General features: G+C 50.1%; 1 protein-coding gene across 1 annotated transcript; it reads left to right on the top strand.

Annotated features, from left to right (window-relative positions):
* Window positions 1–1,560: 1,560 nt before the first annotated feature.
* LOC119217865 (protein jagged-1a-like) lies at window positions 1,561–19,159 on the top strand. The gene is made up of 26 exons (XM_062564451.1): window positions 1,561–1,904; window positions 3,206–3,523; window positions 8,013–8,070; window positions 10,421–10,678; window positions 10,876–10,936; window positions 11,298–11,428; window positions 11,548–11,667; window positions 12,108–12,221; window positions 12,322–12,435; window positions 13,162–13,275; window positions 13,398–13,444; window positions 14,065–14,241; window positions 14,504–14,654; window positions 14,867–15,031; window positions 15,182–15,295; window positions 15,414–15,527; window positions 15,654–15,767; window positions 15,855–15,971; window positions 16,460–16,487; window positions 16,588–16,673; window positions 16,753–16,866; window positions 16,973–17,082; window positions 17,179–17,292; window positions 17,409–17,549; window positions 17,670–17,820; window positions 17,952–19,159. Exons 1-26 carry the CDS (start codon window positions 1,815–1,817, stop codon window positions 18,515–18,517), a joined length of 3,687 nt encoding a protein of 1,228 aa, XP_062420435.1. The 5' UTR covers window positions 1,561–1,814; the 3' UTR covers window positions 18,518–19,159.
* The last annotated feature ends 4,299 nt before the right edge of the window (window positions 19,160–23,458 follow it).

Raw genomic sequence — 23,458 nt, 5'->3', positions numbered from 1 at the left:
CTCAGCCACAGATTAGATTAGCAACCTTCCAACGTTCCTGTGTGCTTTCTAATCTGGGAGGTGGGGGGGGCAGAGAGCTTCTCCTCCACGCTCACTCGGAGCGAGGTCCGGGACCGTTTCCATTCCAGCCGACTCAGAGAGGAAAGATTTTAAATTTGAATGAATTTGATTATTGGGCATCTTTCAGCGAGGAACCACAACACCCCATCAGGTCCTTGTGATTCTGTGGGTTGCGATGGAGGTCTGAATATTGTTGTAGCAGAGGGGGTTGGGGGCTGGTGGTTAGGGTGAGGTGTGGGGGGGGGGGGGGGGGGGTGTTTTGTCTCTCTTTCAGTGACAGCAGTCCAATAATCTATTCATGGGGCTCCTCGAGGGAAAAGAAGCCCAGCTGCTCTAATTTGGGAATAAAGAGCACTCCACCTTTGTTCTGTCGCTCAGGCTCTATTTCATGAAGAAACATCAGCCACCTCAACCGCCTCCCCCCTCCTCCCATCAGCCCCTCCCACTCCCTCCCCCTTCCCCCCACTGCTGCCTCCTTTCATTCCTCCACTCCCTAAACGTTTGGCACATTTAGATATTTTGCTCCAGATTCATAGCTGTATGTGTGTTTGTGTCCCACTTCTACTTTCGTTTCATCTTCTCAAGCAAATGAATGAATAAAATATTGGAAAAATACCAATGATCTTTTTTTCCTGTCTCTGGCTTTGATTGCTCCGCTTAAACAAAGTCTCGACGTTTACCCCGAAAAATGTTTGAGCAATTTTGATGATGATGGTTTGTATATTAGAAATTATCTGCTGTAGACCTAAAGGAATGTTTCATGCCTAAAAAGTCAAAACACTGATTTAATGTTAAAATAAAAGATGAGGTGTGTTTATAGAAGTGATGATGATGATGATGATGATGATGATGATGGTGAGGATGATGATGATCGTGATAGGAATGAATGTGGTGGTGGTCATATCATCAGGTGCTTATTTTGACAGTAACCGCAGGAATCTTTGGAAGGCTTGTTCCACTGCGGAGGGCTTTTATTTTGAAACCCACCATAGTTTAATGCATTTAAACCCAAAATGAATACTTTCTCTTATGTGCACACATTGAATTTGGTCACATATAAAACGTAGTAAAAGACGCTGTATATGTCGGATTAGAGGCATTGATTTAGAATCAAATATTTGGTTTTAGTGGGTTTTTTTAAACCCTCAGAGCCACAATTAGCAGCATCGATACAAAAAATGTGTGAAATCGTCCCCGTATTTGAACACCGCCATCCACCTCAACCTTCGGCAGAACCTCACTTTCTTCTTCTGCGTCTATAATTACCATCCAGACGTTAAACTCCTCTCACGTCGGTTTTGGGAATTTCTTGTTTTTTTTTACCTCCACGTGTGAAGGCACTTCTGCACCTCCGTGTGAACCGACTGTAAACAAACCGCGCCTCGTTAATATATGCATGAGTGGGCGTGGCCCGCCCGCCCGCCCGCAGCCCCCGCCCCTGGTCGGTGGATATTACCCAGCCTCCTCCGGGCGTGCAGCAAAGTGCTGTCCGCGCTTCAGCTGCACTCCGTCGGCCGGTGGGTTCAATCTTTGGAGCCTTGATAAAAGACGAGAAAAAAAGAAAAAAAAACAGCAGGACCGTAGCAGACAAAAGCCTCCCGTGCAGGACGGAAGTGGAACGGAATCCGGTTTGTTTTCTTTCTCTCGCCGGACTTTTGAGGGGGAAGGCGAGCGGTGCGTGTGCAGCCGGAGCGGAGGGTCGCGCCGACTTCCCGTGAGCCCCGACAGCCGCTCGGCGGCAGCCATCCGACGGCATGACCACCCGCGCACGGAGCTCCGTCCTCCTCCTCCTCCTCCCCGCCGCCGTCAGCCTGCAGCTCCTGCTGCTCTCCGCCCGCGTGCAGGTACACCTCCACCACCTCCACCTCCACCACATCTGTGCTCTGACATTTTTATGCATTTTGAGCAGTTACTTTCCACAATGATTTTTTGAATAAACGTGAGCTGACAGCATGTTCAACTTAATAAGTCCACTTTCTGAAGTTGCTATATTGGAGGAGTAATCAGATTTCAACTAAGTCCTCGGAGTGATGATGTCATTTTCACTAAAGACATTAAATCAGTTTCAAAGGTGATACATTAATATTTTGTCAGGATGCTGCTCTGATATCAGGCTTATTAAGTTTGTTATTAAGGAATTTGAAGGAAAGTTGTTTTCTTTTATGGGACTTAAGGAGCTTTTGGATCACATGGATTGAGTTTTGACTGGCAGTGTTTTGTTTTTTGTTTATCAGAATCCTTCATTTTGCTCCGCTGTCAGCTGTGTGTGTGTGTGTGTGTGTGTGCGTGTGCGTGTGTGTGAGAGATCCTGCAGGGAGCAGTGGAGTCGTAAAGTAAAAGTATGCAGAACTCAGGGTTTCCTGCAGAGGGTGAACCCTGTGACACCCACACTCCTTTAATGACAGCGTGATCCGGAGTCAAACCGTCTCCTCACTTTCTTCTATATATATATTTGATCTTTACACACTTCCAGGGGAAAACATGTAAAAGCTGATGTTGAGAGCTTGTCAGGAAAAAGCATCCAGGTGGAAATCCTTTGACCCCTTCTGACAAAATGATGTGAACGTAGAGAGAACAGCAGCAAATCCTCACTGTCCTACTACTACTACTACTACTAGTAGTAGGCTACTACATTTTGGGTATTGTGTCTAAAATGCAACATGAATAGAAATGTTGCTCCAATGAAGAACTGAAGGACGGGTATAAATCCATGTGACTGTAAAGCATCTGGTGATTCTTCACATGAAGTTTACTGTTGACTCGTTTTGTCAATGAATGAGAAAAGATCCCCCTGATGATGTCACAGTGATGTCACCTCCCCTTGGGCTTTAAGACAAATGTGGGGGGGGGGGGACTCCAGGTATGGGCGCGATTGAGTTGCATTATGGGAAATGGAGGGTCGTGTGAGGCTAACTTGACCTCTGACCCTTTTTGATTTTGCTCATTGTTTTTCCAATGTGTCTCTTGTCAGGATGTCCATCGTAAAATTGTGCTTTTTTTCATATATTTATTTGGAAAAGTATTTTGGGGGGTAATTTCACGGTAAAAACCTTCAACCCTAAAACCCAGGTCCAGACTTGGTTCCAGGTTCTAGAAACCTGTCCAGACCTCCTGCTGTGAACTCACGCCCCCTCCCTCTCTGCAGGTGTCTTCAGCCACGGGACACTTTGAGCTGCAGATCCTGTCGATGCACAACGCCGAGGGGCGGCTGCAGAGCGGCGCCTGCTGCGACGCCCCCCCCCGGGACGCCGCCCCCGCCGCCGACCGGCGCTGCTCGCCGGGCCACCAGTGCGACACCTACTTCCGGCTGTGCCTGAAGGAGTACCAGCTGAAGGTGTCCTCGGCCGGGCCCTGCAGCTTTGGCGCCGCCTCCACGCCGGTGCTGGGCGGGAACACCTTCTCCCTGCGGGACGGCGAGGGCGCCGCGGCCACCGTGGCGCTGGCCTTCAGCTTCGCCTGGCCGGTGAGTTCACGGCTTCCCCCCGCAGGCATCTCCAAGCGCCGCGTGTCACGGTTCGAGGGATTCTGCTCAATGGCTTCAAGGAGGAGATCTCCCCACTAAAGTTATCCCCTCAAAGGGTACCAGCCGGATGGGGGGGGGTAATAAGCGTGTTATTCTAACTTATTCTACCAATCAGGCCCTTTCTCTCTTCCTAGTAATCCAGCCACATCACACATTTCAAGCTCAACATCTGCCCTCTAGTTGTGCCGTCGGGTTTCTCGCTCCCAATGGTCGTCTTCGCGGGGGGGGGGGGGTCCTGCTCGTGGCGCAGGGGGGGGGGGGGGGGGGGGGGGGGGCGGCTCGTGTCTTCATGCGCTCGCGTGGAGCCAGAAAACCAGGAGGAGGAACCGAGCCGACCGCCCGCCAGGAGAAGACTCCTTTTCTTCCTTTGGTGCGTTGTTCTTGTGGTAGTTATCTCCCCTGACCCCTCGGCGGGGGGGCGGTGGGGGGGGGGGGGGATAAAGGGCCGTTGTTAGGCGGCTCCGCTCCGGTGGCTGCAGGACATTCCTGCCGCTGACCCTGGTAACTGGCGTGTTAAATGAAGCCGCCTCGTTCAGGATGAGGGGCTCCTTGTTTTTGCTGTTGCCTTTTTTTTTTCTCTGCTTCTTTGTTGCCGTCCTGGCGGCGTGACGCGGCGCAGCGACACACACAAACGCCGTCGCTGTGTGCGTCACGCCGTGTTTATTGGAGCTGTGATGGCGACCCAAGATGTGCCAAACCTGCGGCATTTTACCGAGACCCCACCAATACTTCATCCACCCTCCTCCTCCTCCTCCTGGTTTTTCTCTTCTTTTTTTCAGTAGTTTAAAACTTTTACAGCGCTTTTTTTTTTTTTTTTTTAACACTTTACCTCCAGCTGACTTGATTTTAGTTTTGTTGTCTTTTTCCTCTCTTGTGCTTTTTCTTTCGTCGCCATGGTAACAAGTGGCCGGACTGCAGCCGGGGGCTGATGGGACAATGCTGGGAGCACGGGGATGGGAATGGGGGGGTTGGGGGGTTGGGGGGGGGGGTCTGGTGGTGGAACAATGTGTCCAGCGTCAGTGAGACGGGGGTTGGGGGGGTGTTTTGGAAAACCGTAACCAGAGAGAAGCTTGTGGTCACAAGTCGTGTTGACCCCCAATTCTTCATTTCAAGTCCACTAGTTGCATTATTATTTATACCATATTCAGTCATCATGCGGTTTAATGTGTGCTGGGGGGGGGTTGGGGGGGGGCTTTTATTGCGGTCTTGAAAATCAAAAGGAGTCATCTGCTAAGAATCATCAGAGTGGTGGTCATTAGCAGTCATAGACCGACTATAAATAAGATCCATACATTGATCTGTGAGAGGAGATGCTGAGATGTTCCTCTCGGCTTGAGTTTGATCCTTTTTGGTTTCATCTGAAAAAAGGCTGACCGGAGCCGCACAGCCTTCTGTCCTCTGCAGAACCCACGCCGTTCAGTGAGAGCGGGAACAATTGAGAGGTTAAGCTTAGGCTTGACTTCCCCCGGTGAATTATTAACATTCGGTCAACGTTGCCGGGCTCGGAGGAGTCCAGATGTGGCTCCGCTAGTCCACCAAACATGGATGAGTCCCACCACTGTCTCCCGGATCATTTTCCCTTCCTTAAAACTTCACTTTCTCTTCCTCTGTCTTTTTCCCACGTGACGTCAGACTCGCGCCACTTCTTTAACGGGGCTTATCGGACCGTTCCGGGCCTGATGTGCTCGATTCCCACACAGCGGCGATGAAGAGGAGGGCTGCACGACCCGCACTTGTTTTTAACGAGAGAATAAGAAGCCAACGGACGTAAGATGGATGTTTCTGCCCCGAGTTGTGACATTTGACACGTCACCGTTGTGTAGTCTGTGGAGAGGGGAGTATTAGTGAAGGGTAAACATCACCCTTGATTACCCTGTGAATCACTGATGCTAATCGCTAGCAGACGCATGTCCCAGCTGCTCATGTAAACTGGACTTCACTAATGGACCAACAATGGAAAGCAACAGAAAACGTCGGCTTGTATAGAAGTCGATGGGGAAAACGACTCCGCTTCGCTCTTGGTCCGTTGCCCCAGGAGACGTTGTGAACACGAGTTTATGGTCTCAGTCCGTAGTTCCGATGCTTCTTCGATACGGCATGATTTTAATTTAGTAAATTGTGGTCCATTTAGAGTCAAACGGACCGTAGAGCAGCGCTTGCTGTGGGGCGGGGCTTGGTGTGATTGACAGGCCTCTGGCCACGAACAGGACAGGACCTCTTCAAAAGGTCTTCAAAAGGATCGTCTTCCATTATTAGAGTATTCAACTGAATGTTTTATATTATGGGCTGTACGTCTGACCCCCCCCCCCCCTCCCCCACTTGTTTCTGATACTGCCGGTAATCGTTAGTTTCAGCTTCGCAGTCCCCTCGGGGGCTTCTTACTGGGAGGAGACGCCTGCATCGCGTCGCCATCCGGCATCGCCGCCGCCGCCGCCGCCGCCTGACAAAACATAAACAGAGGAGGATCTTTAGCGGCTTCTTTCCCTCCCCGGGCCGGACCTGCCTCCACATGTCGCCCGGCTCGGTCTGCTGACAAAACTATTTTCCCACACCGAGGCCCCCCCGAAGCCAGAGAAAGCAGTTCCACCTCCTCAATCAAAGCGCTCACAGACAGCGAGTGGGAGTGATGGGAACTCCCCCCCCCCCCCCCCCCCCCCCACTCCCCGGGTCAGACGCACGCTGCTAGATGTTTTTTTTGGCAGGAAGTGAGCGGGACCCGTTGGCCCGTAGGCTTCGTGTCCCCGGCCTCCCCCTCCTTGGAGTCGGAACAAGCTGCTAGAAGGTTTTCGGGTGCCACCCATTGTGCGTTCGGAGGGCGACGGGTCGTACTTTTTTTTTTCTTTTCTTTTTTTTTCCCTGCAGCGTGGTCAGGAAGGCGTCGGCCCTCGAGGCCCAGATCCCGTTTCAGCCCGAGAAGGTGATGCAAGGATGTTGCAAGAGGCTCCTCGGGATGCTTTCTCAGTCACGGCTTTCTGCGCCGCCGGCTCGGTTCTGCCTCGTTGACAGCGAATCAGAATAAACGATTTTCTCGACAGTGTTTTTTTTAGATTTTGGTGAAAAAAATGAAATGCTGCGGTAACAGATTCATCCCTGACATGCTCAAACTTTAATTGTTGTGTGAGTTTGAATAATAAATTGCAAATTTAGATCCTGGTCTTTTAGCTTTTAGGGATCCAGCACATCTGGAGTGTCACATCTGCTGCAGGAAAATGCTGAGTCATTGTAGACCTCTTCCTCTCCGTGGGGAGGACCCTTTGCAGCTCAACAAGTCCACCTGGGCCCAAGTGGTCAAAACCTGTGATTAAACCTTCCCCGTCACACAAAGACAAGACACACAAGAGCAGCACTTATTTTTTGAAGTAAAATTGCCGAAATCCTTCGTCCCTTTGTGTGATTTAGCCAGAGAAGGAGGCTGGACTGAAGGCTGGAGGCGCTGAAGAAGAAGAAGGGGAAACGTCGAGCCCGACATCCGCAGGGTTTCACTCGTGTGGTGCCGCAGGATCTGGGACCACCGAGGTGGAGGTTCGGGGCGCATTGCACCTCGCAAAACCCAAACACACAACGGTGTCGTCCTATACGAGGAGCCCATTATCGTTACCCTCAACGGTTTCCTTCCACTGGAACCTAAAGCTGGCGTTAAAACCAGGTCCGACTTCACACTGTGTCGTCGTCAAGGGGCCCGAGTCCACGCGCCTCCTCAGTCGCATCGGTTCCCCCGCTCTTATTTTGTAGTCTTGTTGACGTCGAACTGCACGTTTTGGATGGTGTGAATGTTGGAAAGAGAGAGAGAGAGAGAGAGAGTGTCTCCGCAGCAACACACACACACACACACACACTCTCTCTCTGGCAGGCTCGGGTCTGTCGGTCATTCGATAGCGGTGAGAGCGACAGTGGCCTTAAAACAGACAAAGGATTTCAAAGTGGGGCCGAAATAATCGGGCTGACGCGCACACACACACACACGCACACACACACACACACACACACACACACACACGGTGTCTCTATTTAGAGGCCTCGGGGTGTTTCAGTGACTCCTGTGAATTTTGTGTCTAGTGTTTCTCATTAGGTTCTTAATTCGATCGGTCAACGCTCCTTAAAGTTGTTGTTGTTTCGTTGCGTGTTCAGTGATTCGATATCTGAGCTTCTCTGTGTTTTTGTTTGTATTGGCTCTAAACCTTACGTGAATGCTGCAGTAATTGGTAGTTTTTCATAATCATATTTCGGCCAAAAATCTTCATAAAAGTGAGATGTTTTTAAAATGTCAGGCTTATGAAGAGTAATAAAACGAATAAGGAAGCAGTGTTATTTTCACACGACACGATTAAACCTTTTATTTCAGACTCAGGACCCAGATATGACATTAAATAGAATACTTTACATACATAAATTGTGTGGTTCATTTATCTTTTCTGATTTCCTTTTCTAGAGGTCGTACACGTTGATCGTGGAAGCCTTGGACTTCAACAACGACTCGTCCTCCGGCAGTGAGTATCCTCCTCTTCCTCCTCCTCATCATCACCATCATTCATCCATAAAAGGAACCGAACCTTTGTTGTTCATGTCATTTTGAAAATGGTTACAGTACATTTGAACTTTTCAGCACATTCTCCATGAGACACAGACTACACAAGGTCGTATTAAACGTTCTGCCTCAGAATGAACACCACCCCCCCCCCCCCCCTGCCCCCTTACTACAGCAGCCTGGGGGGGGGGAGGTGTTTACATGTCCCATTCACGAATCTGGTTGTAGAGGCGGTGTGAGGAGCGGGTTCTGTTGGTCACGCAGCGCTCAGCGAGGCGGCCTGAGGGAGAGTGTTGGCTCGGTGCTGTATTTGGCGTCCCTCAGGGAGCCATTATAGGCCCGGTGTGAAGTCGGGTTGACCTCGGCCCAGGTGGCCTTCGCTCCGGGCCAAAAGGTGGACCGTGAGCTGTCTCGTTGGTTAACTAACTAGCGATGCGTGCTATTTGAGCTGGGGTTCATGTTAATATTCATCGAACATCTGGACATGATAACGCCTGAGATTTCTGATATCGTGTTTTGAGTTTGGCCTTTTCCTGGTTTTAGAAAAGCCGCATTACAGTGAGCTGTTCTGTCAGCTGCCGTCTCCCGCTCTGTCGTTTTGTCCTTATTGCTCACTGTCAATTTTTTGTGAAGGCACCATAGTCAACCCCACAATACCATCGCATTTCATGACATTGAGGCATCGCCGTTATTTGAGGATCTCTCCGCGTCGCCCAGCCGACGATTCAACGATACTCTGGTGTTGTTGTTTTGTTTTTTGTTCGAAAACCTTCAGCGAGGAAAACCAAACGGAGTCTGTTGCCAAACTAAATGAGCACAGGACAAATATTGACCCGCTCAGTTTAGCACCGACAAGCCAAGTGCCTCCGACAAGCGTTTTTTAATGAAAAATTACTCCACCTGCCCGAGGGTGGGGGGGGGTGGTGGAGACCAAAGAACAGAGCTAAAAGACATTCGGAGGACAAACGGCACTCGTCGGGACTGATTATTTTGCTCTGTGATTTAAACACTGTGGCTGAGTGGCGACTGACGGATGGTATCCAGCCCCCCCGCATTGTAGCTAACAATTTAATGAATGGGGTCCGTCTCTCTATTACCGTCTGTAAGGAAAGTTTTATTTTTATTTATTTTTTCGTTTGCGAAAGGGCCACATAGTTGCAAAGAAAGAGCCACAACACATAACAAAAGACCTAAAAACACATGAACAAACATTGGAGGATCTATAAATAACACTTTAGAGAGGGGAGCAAAGAGGACAAAACCAGTAGCCGCTGCTTAAATAACTGAGAGTGAAGTAAAACCAAACCTGTCAGCGGGTTTCTTCCGCTCTCAGGCCGGCATTCATCGATAAAGTGCCAAGTTTCAATATTTACTCAGATTTTCTGGACGGAACGGATCCAGCCTTTTTTTTTAAAAAATCTTTTTTTTCTTTTTTTTTTAACACTATCTATTTTTTAAAATCTGCTACCTCAGTGCCACTTTTAGCACTTTTTCCTCCGCCCTCATCGCGATGTGAAGTGTCGCAGTTTGCTTCCAGGCCGACGGTGTTACCTGCCGCAAGGTTTCCTGGAGGTCCCCCCCCCCTCTTTTTGAGGCCGCCGGACCGCCCGTCACCTCGCCCCCCCCCCTCCCCGCCCCCCGACCCACACTTTCCACCCGGCCGGCGAAATACCACAGAGCACCTCCGCATTTTCAAACCGCGCTGGAACATCACGGCAGCATTAACAACGGCCCCCGTCCTCCCAAATGCTGCCGGGGGAGGACGAGGCTCATCGACTAAAGAGCTATCATTCATTTAAAAGTGCATGAATTGAGTGAAATACCCTTTCTGCTAGTTGAGACTATCGCGACCATGTTATGTTCTGGTTCCCTCTTTCCCAGAAAAAATCTTCAAATTCAGAGTATTTTCTGCACAATCTTGTAATTACAAGGCCGCAAATCAAAACGTGACTCAAAACATGTTTATTATCGTGATGCGTGCGTGCGGCCCAGGAGGTTTCGGCCTCTTTTTACTTGCTTTGTTGTTTCTAGAAGCAAATGGATGTTTTCCCCCCTTTTCATTTTTCTATTTGTCTATTATCACAGCAGCCTACATGGAAGCGCCTCACTCTTTTTAACGCATAAAGACAGAAAAAAGAGACACTTCTCACTTGATTCATTCCCTCAGTAAACTCCGCAAACATGAGTTTTTCGAACCTCTAGTTTCCGGGTCTTCCTCAGTGCAGCATGGCGCTCATTTGGTGAATGGCGGGCGCGTTTGGATCACAAACTGACCCGGGTAGTGACCGTGCGCTCCCCCTCGCGACCCGCAGGCCCCGGCGGGGCGCTGATCGAGCGGGCCGTCCACTCGGGGATGATCAACCCCGGCCGGCGGTGGCAGAGCCTGAAGCACGACGGCCCCGTGGCCCAGTTCCGCTTCCAGGTGCGCCTCGGCTGCGACGAGCACTACTACGGCTTCGGCTGCAACAAGTTCTGCCGCCCGCGGGACGACTTCTTCGGCCACCACGAGTGCGACCGCAACGGCAACAAGACGTGCCTGGAGGGCTGGGCCGGCCCGGACTGCAACACCGGTGAGTTCGGGGACAAGGGGAAGTCCGATGCATTTCCCGCATTTAGCCTTTTTTTAAGGTTCACTCATCAAGGCCCGAATAGAAACGGATGAATACATTCATTTGAGATGATGCAAACCCAGTGACAAATTAAACCAAATGGGTCCTTTTTTTCATTCCTCATTATTATCCTGATCACGCCTCCTGTCTCTCTGCAGCGATCTGCAGGCAGGGCTGCAGCGCGGCGCACGGGAACTGCAGAGCTCCTGGAGAGTGCAGGTGAGCAGCAGCAGCACGTCTCTGCTGAGGGGACAAAGGGACGGGACAAAGGGGTCCATTTTTACTTATTTATATGTATTTATTTCTGGCCTTTGGTCAAGTGTTGACGACATGTTTTTTTTTATTTCAAACAGGCGAGAAGAAGCTTCCAAAATACACATTTAGATTTTCTATTAGTGAAGTTAGAATTAAATCATGTCTAATTTGCATATTTGAGGTTACTATTTCAAAAAAATACACAAACACCACTGATTTCAACAATAAATTGGGGAGGTTTCATCGACTGTGTCACATGATCATGTGAATAGAAAATCTGCTTTTTTTCTCACCATTATCCTTTATGATCTTTTATTTCTGGCAGGTGTCTGTACGGCTGGCAGGGCGAGTTCTGCGATCAGTGCATCCCGCACCCGGGCTGCGTGCACGGCGGCTGCGTGGAGCCGTGGCAGTGCCTCTGCGACACCAACTACGGGGGACAGCTGTGCGACAAAGGTACGCGCGCGCACACAGACACAGACACACACACACACAAGTCTTTAGAGAAGGGGAGAAGGAAAAAACGAGCGGATGAAAGCAAACTTTTTTGTTTTGTTTTTGTGCATCACGTGCAGATCTGAACACGTGTGCGACGCTGCAGCCGTGCGTGAACGGAGGGACCTGCAGCAACACGGGACCCGACAAATACCACTGCTCCTGCCCCGAAGGCTTCTCGGGGGTCAGCTGTCAGAAAGGTGCGAAGAATCGACACAAAGTGAAGAATCGGCTTGGTCATCATGTCACATTTTGACATCTTATCACGTTTCTTCATGACGGTGATATCTGTGATGATCTCGTTCGTTTTCCAGTTAGATTTTGATTTTAATCATAATTCTATTCTATATTTGTTTTTTATTGCTGTGTTTACTTCATTATTGTTTAAATTTGTCTTTCACTATTTATGTTACGCAATAATACAACAAAGCAAATTGTGAAAACCTAATTGGACTCCTAGAAAAACACGCTTCTCATAATTCATAATAATAATAATCACGATCATCTCGTCTGGACATTTTCTTCATGGTCAAAAGCGACTCGGGGGGGGGGGGGGGTGGTTGTCCGTCGCCATGGTTACAGTGTGAGCTGGTGTGATGAAATACAAACAGATTGACCTTTTCGTCCCCGTGTGTCTCAGCGGACCACGCCTGTCTGTCCAACCCCTGCCGGAGCGGAGGAAGCTGTGTGGAGACCAGTCAGGGCTTCGAGTGTCTCTGTGCCCCCGGCTGGACCGGACCCTCCTGCTCCGACAGTAAGACACCCCCCCCCCCCCTCCAAAACAAAAGCTCGATACTTCCCCAGATCCCCTGTGGACCTCCTAGAACCTCTTTTTCTCTCTCTGTCCGTCTCAGACGTGGACGAGTGCCTGGAGAACCCCTGCAGCCACGGAGGGACCTGCGAGGACCTGGTGAACGGCTTCAGGTGCACGTGTCCGCCTCAGTGGACCGGCAGGACCTGCCTCATCGGTGGGTCCTCCTCCTTCACTCAGAACCAGCCCTGTTCTCTGGGCCCCTGTTAGAAGGTTTCCTACTCTATTTTATTAAATGCGGAGACAGAATTGACAACATATAGAATGTAATTCGTCAAGGCTGCTCAAATATATATATATATATATATATATATATATATATATGAGAGATATATGACACAATATTACTGTTTCCAACATTTGCCTCCTGTTGCATACTATAAAGTATAACTAATTAAAAAGGTGAAATTAACCAAACTAATTGAATGTTTGCATAAAACATTGAACCTCGATTCCTGGAATGAGTTCAGTGAAGTATATCCTTGTAATTTAAACCTTAGGATTGTGTTTTTCACATCCTACGCATGCCCTAATTTCATTTATTAGTAATTAGTAGAGCTAAATGCTGGACTCTGTGTGTTCTCTCTCAGTGTTTAACACGCAGCTCAAAATAGCCGCATATAAAAGCGTCACAGTTTGGGACATCCTCCGCTCTGGTCCGGTCCATTTTAAGCTAAAATAACAGGAATAATAATAATACATGTGTATAATATAATAACTCATCTGAAAAGTAGGCTCTTAAGTGGCCTTTTGTGTAAAGGCCTACACACAGCCTATTGACTACGAGCAATAATCAACACGATCATGAAGCTCTACAGCGTGGAGCAGAGAGTCTAAATGTCTCCTCCCTCTGACCCTTTTATTCCGTCTCCTGTCGTCCCAGACGCCAACGAATGTGACGAGGACCCGTGCGTCAACGCCAACGCCTGCCGCAACCTGATCGGAGGCTACTTCTGCGAGTGCGTCCCGGGCTGGACGGGCCGCAACTGTGACACCAGTGAGTGAGACGAGGATGTCCCCTCGTGTCCGTGATCTTTATTCTTATCAAAGCTTTTTAGTTTTAGTTTTAATCGACCGTCGCAAGGAGAGAATATTAATGTCAAAATAATGTTCCCGCAGACGTCAACGACTGTCGAGGTCAGTGTCGGAACGGAGCGACGTGCGAGGTGAGCTTCAGTTGATGAACACACACACACACGCACACGGGTAAATCGGGTAATTTGTGAAGTTTGTGTTTCCATGACAACAGCGGATCAGATTTCTCCAAACTTCTCTAAACCGTTTGTCCTCGATTCTTTTGAAATGCTGCTTTTCTGTAACTGAGTACGAGTGTAAACAACATGCTAAACAACATGCTAAACAACATGCTAAACAGTATGCTAAACAGTATGCTAAACAACATGCTAAACAGTATGCTAAACAGTATGCTAAACAACATGCTAAACAGTATGCTAAACAGTATGCTAAACAACATGCTAAACAACATGCTAAACAACATGCTAAACAACATGCTAAACAGTATGCTAAACAACATGCTAAACAGTATGCCAAACACGGGCATGTTTGTTACACTACATGCTTAAAAGAATAAAATCGATTTTAAAATCTTTAAAGACTGATTTGATAAAAAAAAGTAGAATTCTTTTGACCTTCTAGAACTCGATTGTGGCACGTGAGCTAGCGTTAGCTTAGCAAGTCGACTCTCGTGGAGCGACGCTCTAAATAAATGTCGGGGCTCAAAGGTGAGAAGGGATGAAGTGATGCTGATGCGTTCCTCCTGGTGAAGGACCTGCTGAGCGCTTACCGATGCGCGTGCGCGCCGGGTTTCGCGGGCGAGCACTGCGAGGAGGACGTGGGCGAGTGCGCCAGCGGGCCGTGCCTCAACGGGGGGCGTTGCCACGACGACGACGGCGGCGGCTTCCAGTGCCTGTGTCCGCCCGGCTTCTCCGGGAGTCGCTGCCAGGTGAGACGCCGCTGCCTCTTTTTATTCTTTCTGTTTTTTATTTATTTCTATCCACCGGGTGTGAAATCTTTCCAGTGTTTTAAGTTTATCTAGAATTTGACAATTCGCTAATTAACGGTTTTCAATCTTCTGTGAGTCCACTTGTGTTGCCCCCGACGTCCTCCTGCAGGTCTGTCGGCCTGTTACCGCGGTGATGTGTGCGTTGTGCGGGAAAATGGCGAGCGCTGAATTGTGCCCTCTGCCCCCCCTCACCCCCCCACAGCTGGACATCGATTACTGCCTCCCCCGCCCCTGTCAGAACGGCGGCCGCTGTTTCAACGCGGCGGCCGACTACGTCTGCAGATGCCCCGACGACTTCGAGGGGAGGGACTGCTCGCGCCTGAAGGACCACTGCCGCACGGCGCCCTGCAAAGGTCAGCGGGTTCATTAGCGACGCTGAACGCAATGAGCAAACTAACCTTTATTGATCCAGGGAGGGAGGGGGGGGGGATTCCAGGGGTACTCGGTAGAATGTATGGAAATGTATTCATGAATTGAGCTCCACTATAACGCATCAGTAATTATAATCCAATGTTGCTACAAAACCATTTGTTGCTAATTGCATGCCCCCCCCCTTACACCCCAGTCATTGACAGCTGCACCGTGGCGGTGGCGTCCAACAGCACGCCGGGCGGGGTGCGTTTGATTTCGTCCAACGTGTGCGGCCCCCACGGGAGGTGTCGGAGTCGCGCCGGCGGGCAGTTCAGCTGCGAGTGTGAGGAAGGCTTCTCCGGGACGTACTGCCACGAGAGTGAGATCATCATCATCATCATCAATACATCATATGTATTGTTAATGTGTTTTTTGCCCTCTTAGCCTTTTAATAATCTCTCCGCAAATAACTTTTTTCTTTTCATTTAAACATGTTTTGATAAAATCCAAACGCCACTCTTCCTGTCAGACATCAACGACTGTGAGAGCGCCCCCTGTCTGCACGGAGGGACGTGCATCGATGAAGTCAGTCAGTATCGGTGCGTCTGCGCCGACGGCTGGGACGGACCTACCTGCCAGAACAGTGAGTTCCCCCCCCTCCCCCCCATCTCCCCCCAACCCTAGCTGTAGGGGCGCCACATGTTGGATGCGTTTTGATGTTTTTGTTTAATTTTTTTTTTTTTTGTACTTTTTATTCTTAGACATCGACGACTGTAGCTCCGCCCCCTGCCGGAACCACGGCGTCTGTCGCGATCTGGTCAACGACTTCTACTGCGAGTGCAGCGGCGGCTGGAAGGGGAAGACCTGCCGCTCAAGTGAGGCCACCTGCACCTGCCGCGCGAATGCACGCGTTTAGTTTAGGCCCCGCCCCCCCTCCCAGTGGCCGTCCAGTGGTTCCAGATGTTGGTCACATCCTGTGTTTTTGTTTTTTTTATTCCCAGGGGAGTTCCAGTGCGACGAGGCCACCTGCAACGGCGGAGGGACCTGCTTCGACGAAGGAGATGCCTTCAAGTGTGTGTGTGCCGCCGGCTGGGAGGGCGCCACCTGCAACGTCGGTCAGCAACGCCACCGCGCCGATCCCTTTTGGACAAACTACAAAATGGATAAAAAGTGTCTCACCGATGGAGATTTTGTGTCCACAGCGAGGAACAGCAGCTGCGCGCCGAGTCCGTGCGAGAACGGAGGAACGTGCGTGTCGGACGGAGGCTCGTTCAGCTGCCTCTGCAAGGAGGGCTGGGAGGGCGCCACCTGCAGCCACAGTGAGTCACTGCACCGCCACGCGGGGTTAAATTCAGGGTTGACTGAATGACGCTAAATGTGATTCAGTTAATGTTGAAATCGTGGACCTCTTTTTTTGTTTTCAAGAGGACGGCGTGTCAATGTGCAAACAACATGCTAAACAACATGCTAAACAGCATGCTAAACGACATGCTAAACGACATGCTAAACAACATGCTAAACAGCATGCTAAACAGCATGCTAAACAGCATGCTAAACAGCATGCTAAACGGCATGCTAAACAATATGCTAAACAGCATGCTAAACAACATGCTAAACAGCATGCTAAACAGCATGCTAAACAACATGCTAAACAACATGCTAAACAACATGCTAAACGGCATGCTAAACAATATGCTAAACAGCATGCTAAACGACATGCTAAACGACATGCTAAACACAGGCATGTTTGTTACACTACCTGTTTAAAGGAATAAAAATATTGGATTTTTGTTTCTTTATTTTCCAGATGCCAACGACTGCAGCCCCCATCCCTGGTGAGTCCATCACTCAGTAAAACATCTCACAATCGTATGTATGATTCCCCTCGCGGCTCAACGCCCACCCCCCCCCCCCCCCCGTGTGTGTGTCCCGCAGTTACAACAGCGGTACCTGCGTGGACGGAGACAACTGGTACCGCTGCGAATGCGCCGCGGGGTTCGCCGGTCCAGACTGCAGGATCAGTGAGTGACGACTTTTTTTGACCTCCTCTCCGTCGGGGCCGTGACGCGTTGTAACGCCGCGCCGCTCGTCTCTTTTCAGACGTCAACGAGTGCCAGTCGTCGCCCTGCTCCTTCGGCGCCACCTGCGTGGATGAAATCAACGCTTTCCGCTGCGTCTGTCCGCCGGGGAGGACCGGCCCGCGCTGCCAAGAAGGTGAGGCATCATCGTCGCCATTTAACAAAAAAAAAAAAAAACAATGCGCCCGCCAGCCGCCCCCGGTTTAAGCGAACGGATGCTGACTGTGTCTTTTGTGCCGCAGCGGCGGGGAGGCCCTGTGTGGTCGGAGGGCTGGTGGCGCCCGACGGAAGCCGATGGGGCGAAGACTGCAACAAGTGCCGCTGCCACAGCGGGAGGATCGTCTGCACGGAGGTACAAGACGCCGCTTCTTAACCCGCCGCGGTCGAAAAAAAACGCCGTTCCGTAGCGCGACGTTTCTTCTAACCAGCCAGTTGATTTGCGTCTCAGGTGGAGTGCACTGGCCCCGCCCACCCGGCCCCGCCCCCGCCCCCGGCCAGGTGTCACTCGGAGAGCAGCTGCGCCAACGTCACCTTCACCTTCGGCAAGGACATCGGGGCGATGGTGCGTTCGGGGGGGGGCTTCCCGCCTTCTTCCCGCCGCAGAATCAAAACGGGAGGTTTGTTTCATTGTCGCCGGTTAACGGTCTTTCCCCCCCCCCCCCCGGTGTGGCGTTGCAGGGCGTCACGGTGGAGCAGGTGTGCCGCGAGCTCCGCAGCCTCCACGTGGTCCGGAATCTGTCCTCCGTCTCCTCCGTCTCCTCCGTCTCCGTCACCTGCGAGCCGTCCCTCAGCACCAACAAGGAGATCCACGTGGTCATCGTGAGTCACGGAGCTTATTTTTTCTGATGTGATGCGATCTCCTGGTGAGATCTTCCCCAAAGTAGAAATAAAAAAAAAAAATGGTGGAGTTTCTTTTCTTCTTCTCGTCGATGACGTCAGTCGGCGGACGACCGGTCCGGAGGTCCGACCGCGGTCGAGGAAATCACCGACGGCATCGTGGACCTGGTGAGCAAGCGGAGCGCCGACGGCACCGCCATCGGCGCCGTGGCGGAGGTCCGGATCCAGAGGAGGCCGAGCGGCGACCCCGACGGTGAGCCGCCCCGCGCGGCGAGGGGGGGGGGGAGGACCTCGGCGAGCACGTTGACCTTGAGCGTCACTTCCCACCCGCAGAGATGTTTTTTTTATGTGTCGTTGACCTTCGCCCTTTCTGTCCCGGTGCAGCGGACCGCCTGGTGCCCCTGCTGGTGTCCGGCGTGGTCGTCGTCTGGGCGCTGGCCATCGCCCTGACGCTGCTGTGGCTCGCGAGGAGGAGGCGGAGGAGGAAGCGGAGCTCGCCCGCGGGGGTCGGCGCCCAGGCGGCGGGGGCGGGGGCCGCGGCGGCGTCGTCTCCGGTTGCCGAGGACAACAACGCCCTGCACAACAGTGTCAGCACCGCCCGCGAGCAGCTCAACCACATAAAGAACCCCATCGTGAAGAACACCGCCAACCACCAACAACAACACCAACACCATCAACACCACCCGCTTCTCCATCACCGCCTCTGCGAAGACAAGAACGCCGTCAACGCCAAGATCGGGAGGACGGACGCTGGGAGCCAATCGGAGGAGGACGAGATGGACAAAAGGCTGCAGAAGGCGAGGTTCCCCCGGGCGACGCCCACGTACTCGCTGGTGGACTGGGAAGAAACCCCCCACCAGAACCACCAACAGAACCACCCCCCCCACCACCGGACTAGCAAACAGGACAACAGGCATCAGAGCGTAAACAGGATGGAGTTCATCGTATAGCCAACGGGGCTCAGAGGGACCACCGGGACCAGGACCACCGGGACCAGGACCAGGACCACAGAGACCGGCCCCCCCCCTCGGCCTGGAAGACTTTTGCTCATTTGTCTTTTTTGAAGATGTTGTTCTTTTGTCTCAAACTGGATTTTTGACGTTTAATTTATGACGCCCTGGACGGGCACAAAATGTACCTTTTTGATTGGATGATGAGTTTTGCATTTGGACGTCTCTGGAGCACCCGACCCGTTTGGGAGAAGAATCTATTTATTTTATCATTTCTTTGGAGGTATTTGAGTCGATATGAAGAAGCGTCCGTGTAGAATGTTTCTGTATAGAAGTGTAAATACTTTTTAATTAATCATTGTGTATATTTGATTTATTAACTTAAAGCCTGAAGGTTTTCCTTTTGTTTAATTTATGAGGCAAACGTTTAACTCAGAATTTATTGATGGACTGGATTTTTTTTTTTTTTTTTTTAAACGCCAAAAGTGCTCTTGATGATTTGGTTTTTTTTTTTGGGGGGGGGGGGTTGTTTGCCTTTTGGATTTATTTGTTTTGGGTTTCCATCTAAATGTTTTGTACATTGTCTGTTTGATGTCATTTTGTCATGTTTGCCATGATGTTCTGTTGTGAGTACAAGATGTACGTGGGGGTTTTTTTTTGGGGGGGGGGGGGGTTCTGCTGCAGGGCCGTTTGACACAAACCAGCATGAAGGCCGACAGTTTAAATTTGCTACTGAAAAGACACACTTCAAGAGATGCAGCTTTTCCTTTTTTGGGGGGGGGGGGGGCGAGGGGGGGTTTATTTGTACATTTTGTACCACGTAGAAGGAAAAGAACAGTTTGGGTTTTTGTGTTTTGTAACATCTGATCAAACCTGCGTGATTAAAGGAGTAGAAGAAGAACGTTTGGGAGACAAAGCGAGGCGCTGGAACCACGATGGAAGACTCCATTTAATCATTCTCTTCTTCTTCTTCTTCTTCCTTGTGCATTTCACTTGAATTGACCTTGGGAAATAAAAGTGTTTGTTAATGGCAATAATGAATTGTTCTTTTTTGCGGGGGGGGGAGGGGAGTCTTACTGCATTAAGAATTACCTCCAAAAAGAACCAATCATTTCAATTGATCCAGCCGCTTTGATTGAAACCATCGTCCATTCTTTTCCTCTTCTGTAACCCATCATCACATTTCATGACTTTTTATGCCGGTCTTTATGACTAAAGAGACGTTTGTTTAAAGGGTTCTGATTTCATAAGCGTTTTTTTTTTTCATTAAATGAAAGGCTTTCTGCCCAAGCTTGACTTGTCCGTGTCCGTGTCTCGCTGATGTCCTTCCAGACATTTGGAACCTGGGGGGGAAACGTCTCTGAGGTGTGACGTGTGTTGTGCGTTGTGCTTAAAGGCCTCGTTTCGTTGGCCTTTCGACCCCCCAGACGGAGAAAAAACGGAACTTCAGTCTCCGTTCAATCCGTCCTCTCCGGTCCCTCCGGTCCGTCCCACGCCGTCCTCTGCAGACATGTGAGAGCGTTTATAGAGACGGTCCCTCGCGGATAAACAACCCTCCAGAACCACAACTCCCCCCCGAGACTCCCGACTGTCTCTGTCGACACCAAAAGCCTTTTCCTCGAGTTTCTACCATATTTTTGCAGGTTTTAACCATGTTATTTTCTGGTTTCACATCATTTAAAACATGTCTCGGATAGATAATCCATCGCAGTAAGCCTTTAATAACTTATAATAAAATACAGTAACCCATGAGGGTTTTTGGACCACAGCATCCGGTGAATTCATTCCAACCCAAACGATGAACGCGTCGCACGAGACGGAGACCGGCCCCGCCGTCCTCGGGCCACCGGCAGTGTGGCACGTGAATAAAAGAGTTTCATGCTGGTTGGCTTTGTGATGGAGAACTTAGGAGCTGAAGGAAGAAAAAAAAAAAAGATTGAAACTGAAATTGGCACAAAAATCCATCCTTAAGAAGCTCTTGGCAGCGTCTTCCCCACAAAAAAAACACACGACGTCGTGAGAACCCAGGAGCCACCAACGAGCCGCTCCGCTGTCCCCCCGGATCCACCTTTCATTCTTCTTCTCCTGTGTTTTTAATGGTTCCGAGTCGAGAAACCTGAACCTGGGCTTCAAAGCTGCAGGAGAAGCTTAGGGCGAACGCGATCGCTGGGATCACAGCGGCCCCCACCAGGGCCCCCCCACCAGGGCCCCCCCCCCCTCCCCCACCACGGCCCCTACTAGGGCCCCCACGATCCACCCCAGGAACCCGATCAGGGCCTTCCACCTCAAAGAGAGCAGTTGAGGAGAAGCTTCCTTTGAGCAAGGCACCAACACTGCCAAAGGGAGGGGAGGGGGGGTAGGGGTTTGGGGGTTCAATGCCTGCTGCGACCCAACTAATAACGTGAACAGATGTGGAGCTGGAAGGGTTCAACCCCCCCCTGAGAGGATCGATTTAAAGTTCAACTCCACTCTGGTTGTTATGGATGTTGTAATTTAAGAACTCAGTGTTTTCGCAAATTGCCCTGTGAGGGGTGTGGTCAGTGTGTGTGTGTGTGTGTGTGTGTGGAGACGGCACGGGGGGGGGGGGGGGGGGGGACTGACGTCACCGGGCGAGCACCGAGGATCTCGTCCCGACGTTGCATCATAATCGATGCATCGGTACTTTTGGATTCCACCTGAAACGTGTCCTCGGGCCGTTTCGGAATCTGTGTGACATTCAGTATTCTGTTGAGACAAAGGTCAGACGACATGTGACTCCTTCCATTGGGATGAAGCATCTACTAGAAGCCTCACAAAGGGGCTTCCACACATCAAGTCAGCGACAAACAAAGGAAAAGCTTCAGAGGTGTAGTCGCAGTAGAACGTACGATGTTTAAATAGTTGAACACAGTTCATCGCTTCTTGTGTCGCCTCCTGAACACTAAGAAGTTATAAAATACCTTAGAAAGTTCTGCCTCTGATTCAATTCTACACAAAGTGGTTTTAAAGTGTTTCACTTTGTTGAGCCGACTTAAAAGGCTCTCGGACACACAAATACACACTCACACACACACACACACACACACTCTCTCACACCATCTGGCTTCATAAATTGTGACTCAGTGTTTCCCATGGAGGCCCATCAGCACAGAGGGATGCTGGGACATCGTGAGAAGTCGCTGTTCATGTGCACCTTTTTCCGAAAAAACTCCTTCAAGGCTCACACACACACACACACACACACACACACACACACACACACACACAGACACACACACACACGTATTCAGCTGATGGGAAAAGCTGAGTTGATTCTTTTTTTTTTCTACCTGGGTGCTTTCACCACCCATCACACCATAAACCAAATGGGTTCAGCTCAAGCAAATGGCCCAAAATATATAATAAAAATAATAAATCTGTCCCTTCGTTCCCGGCCGAGTTTCTCCACGTGATTTATTTAAATTCTTAATAATCTTAATGCAGCGTTTTCACTCCAGCTGATCCGAAGCCAGATCATCAAACTCTAAACCCACAGCGGAGACCGCCGTACATGCCGCGAATTCTCATCCCAGAGCGCGTGCGCGTGCGTGTGTGTGTGCGCGTGCGTGTGTGTGTGTGTGTAGTATTGAGGGGCCTGATGACTTCCACATGCTGCTGTGTGGGGACCTGAGTGTTTGTGTGGAGAGTTTGTTTCCAGTCTGACTCATGATGATAATGGCTGCGTTTTGAAGTGTGTGTGCATCCTCAAAGCCGCACGATGAAGAACAACACAATTAGAAGCCCCGGGCGGACGACAACATCGTTAAACAGTCCGCCCCCCTGCGGGGTTGGGGGGGGGGGGGGGGGGCGGGGAGCCTTCGGAAACCGACTGGGGTTTGAGGACTTTGGGTGGTCTGTTGCTTTGAAACATAGACGCAGTCGCTGGAGGTCAGACCTGCTCCATCTGCTCCACATGTGATGATTGATGTCCATCAGTGGAATCATATTGTAATCAAGTCTGATATCATCATCGTTATCATAAAATAAATCCAAATCTAAATAAATCATTCAAAATATTCATTTCTTTCTTTATAATTTCACTTAACTCCTACGTTTCCTTTGCATTTTTGTTCATTATCAAACTGAAAAAGAAATTGTACTGTATTTAATTCACACAGAAGTATCATGTTTCAGAGTATTTGTTGAGATATATTTTCATTGAGTTGTGCAGTTTTTGGGGGAGAAGATTTTGACCATTTTGCCCAGAAGTAGAAGGTGGCGTTACTGTTGACTTCCAGTCTTTGTGCTAAGCTAGGCTAAACACATCTGTTCTGGATACAAAACAAACTGATTCATGCAGCAAGACGGTCAAGAATCAGCATTAAAAATAGCAAATTTAGTTCAAACATGGAGCTTTTTTTTTCACCTAATGATCAGAAGAAAATCTCCATCAGAAAACCGAATAATAAAGACGCCTCATGTGACCGCAGGGAAGGGAAAGGCTGCAGGAATGTGGAGAGGGAAAGAAGAGCCGTGGACCTCAAAATGATTCAAAGCTGCTGTCTAATGGCCCCGCAACTAACCGCTCATTACTCAGCTGCGTGTGACGCCCCGACGAACAACAAACGCACCCTCTGAGAGACCAGACCGACAGATCAATATCCAATTAAAAAGACTAACACTCTTTACGATCCGCACGGCGCGTTTGCGCTCCCGGAGGCCTGAGGAGAAGAACTGCTGCTGCTGCTGCTGCTGCTGCTGCTGCCGATGTGTCGGCTCCAAGGGGAACGTCAGCAAGTCGCTCTGCTTTGGAACCCTGAGACGAAAAGCCTGAAAACGAATACTTGAAGTTCCAAAAGTTCTCAATCTCGCACAAGTATAAGTCATTCTCGGTATCAATCAATTTTAGGATTATTGTCTCAATCAATTAATCACTCAGTTCGTCACGTTCTCAATGTTTCATGTTTCGTTGGATTCGTTTTG

Source organism: Pungitius pungitius, chromosome 9 (genome assembly GCF_949316345.1).
Source record: "Pungitius pungitius chromosome 9, fPunPun2.1, whole genome shotgun sequence".
NCBI classification, from domain to species: domain Eukaryota; kingdom Metazoa; phylum Chordata; class Actinopteri; order Perciformes; family Gasterosteidae; genus Pungitius; species Pungitius pungitius.
This window is presented reverse-complemented; position numbering and strand designations above follow the sequence as displayed.

Bases quoted from the DNA above. Each gene is read 5' to 3' on its own strand.
- LOC119217865 (XM_062564451.1), top strand. From the start codon at position 1,815: ATGACCACCCGCGCACGGAGCTCCGTCCTCCTCCTCCTCCTCCCCGCC. The intron at 12,222-12,321 runs GTAAGACACCCC...TGTCCGTCTCAG, and splicing joins CGGACCCTCCTGCTCCGACA to ACGTGGACGAGTGCCTGGAG. The intron at 17,550-17,669 runs GTGAGTCACGGA...CGATGACGTCAG, and splicing joins AGGAGATCCACGTGGTCATC to TCGGCGGACGACCGGTCCGG.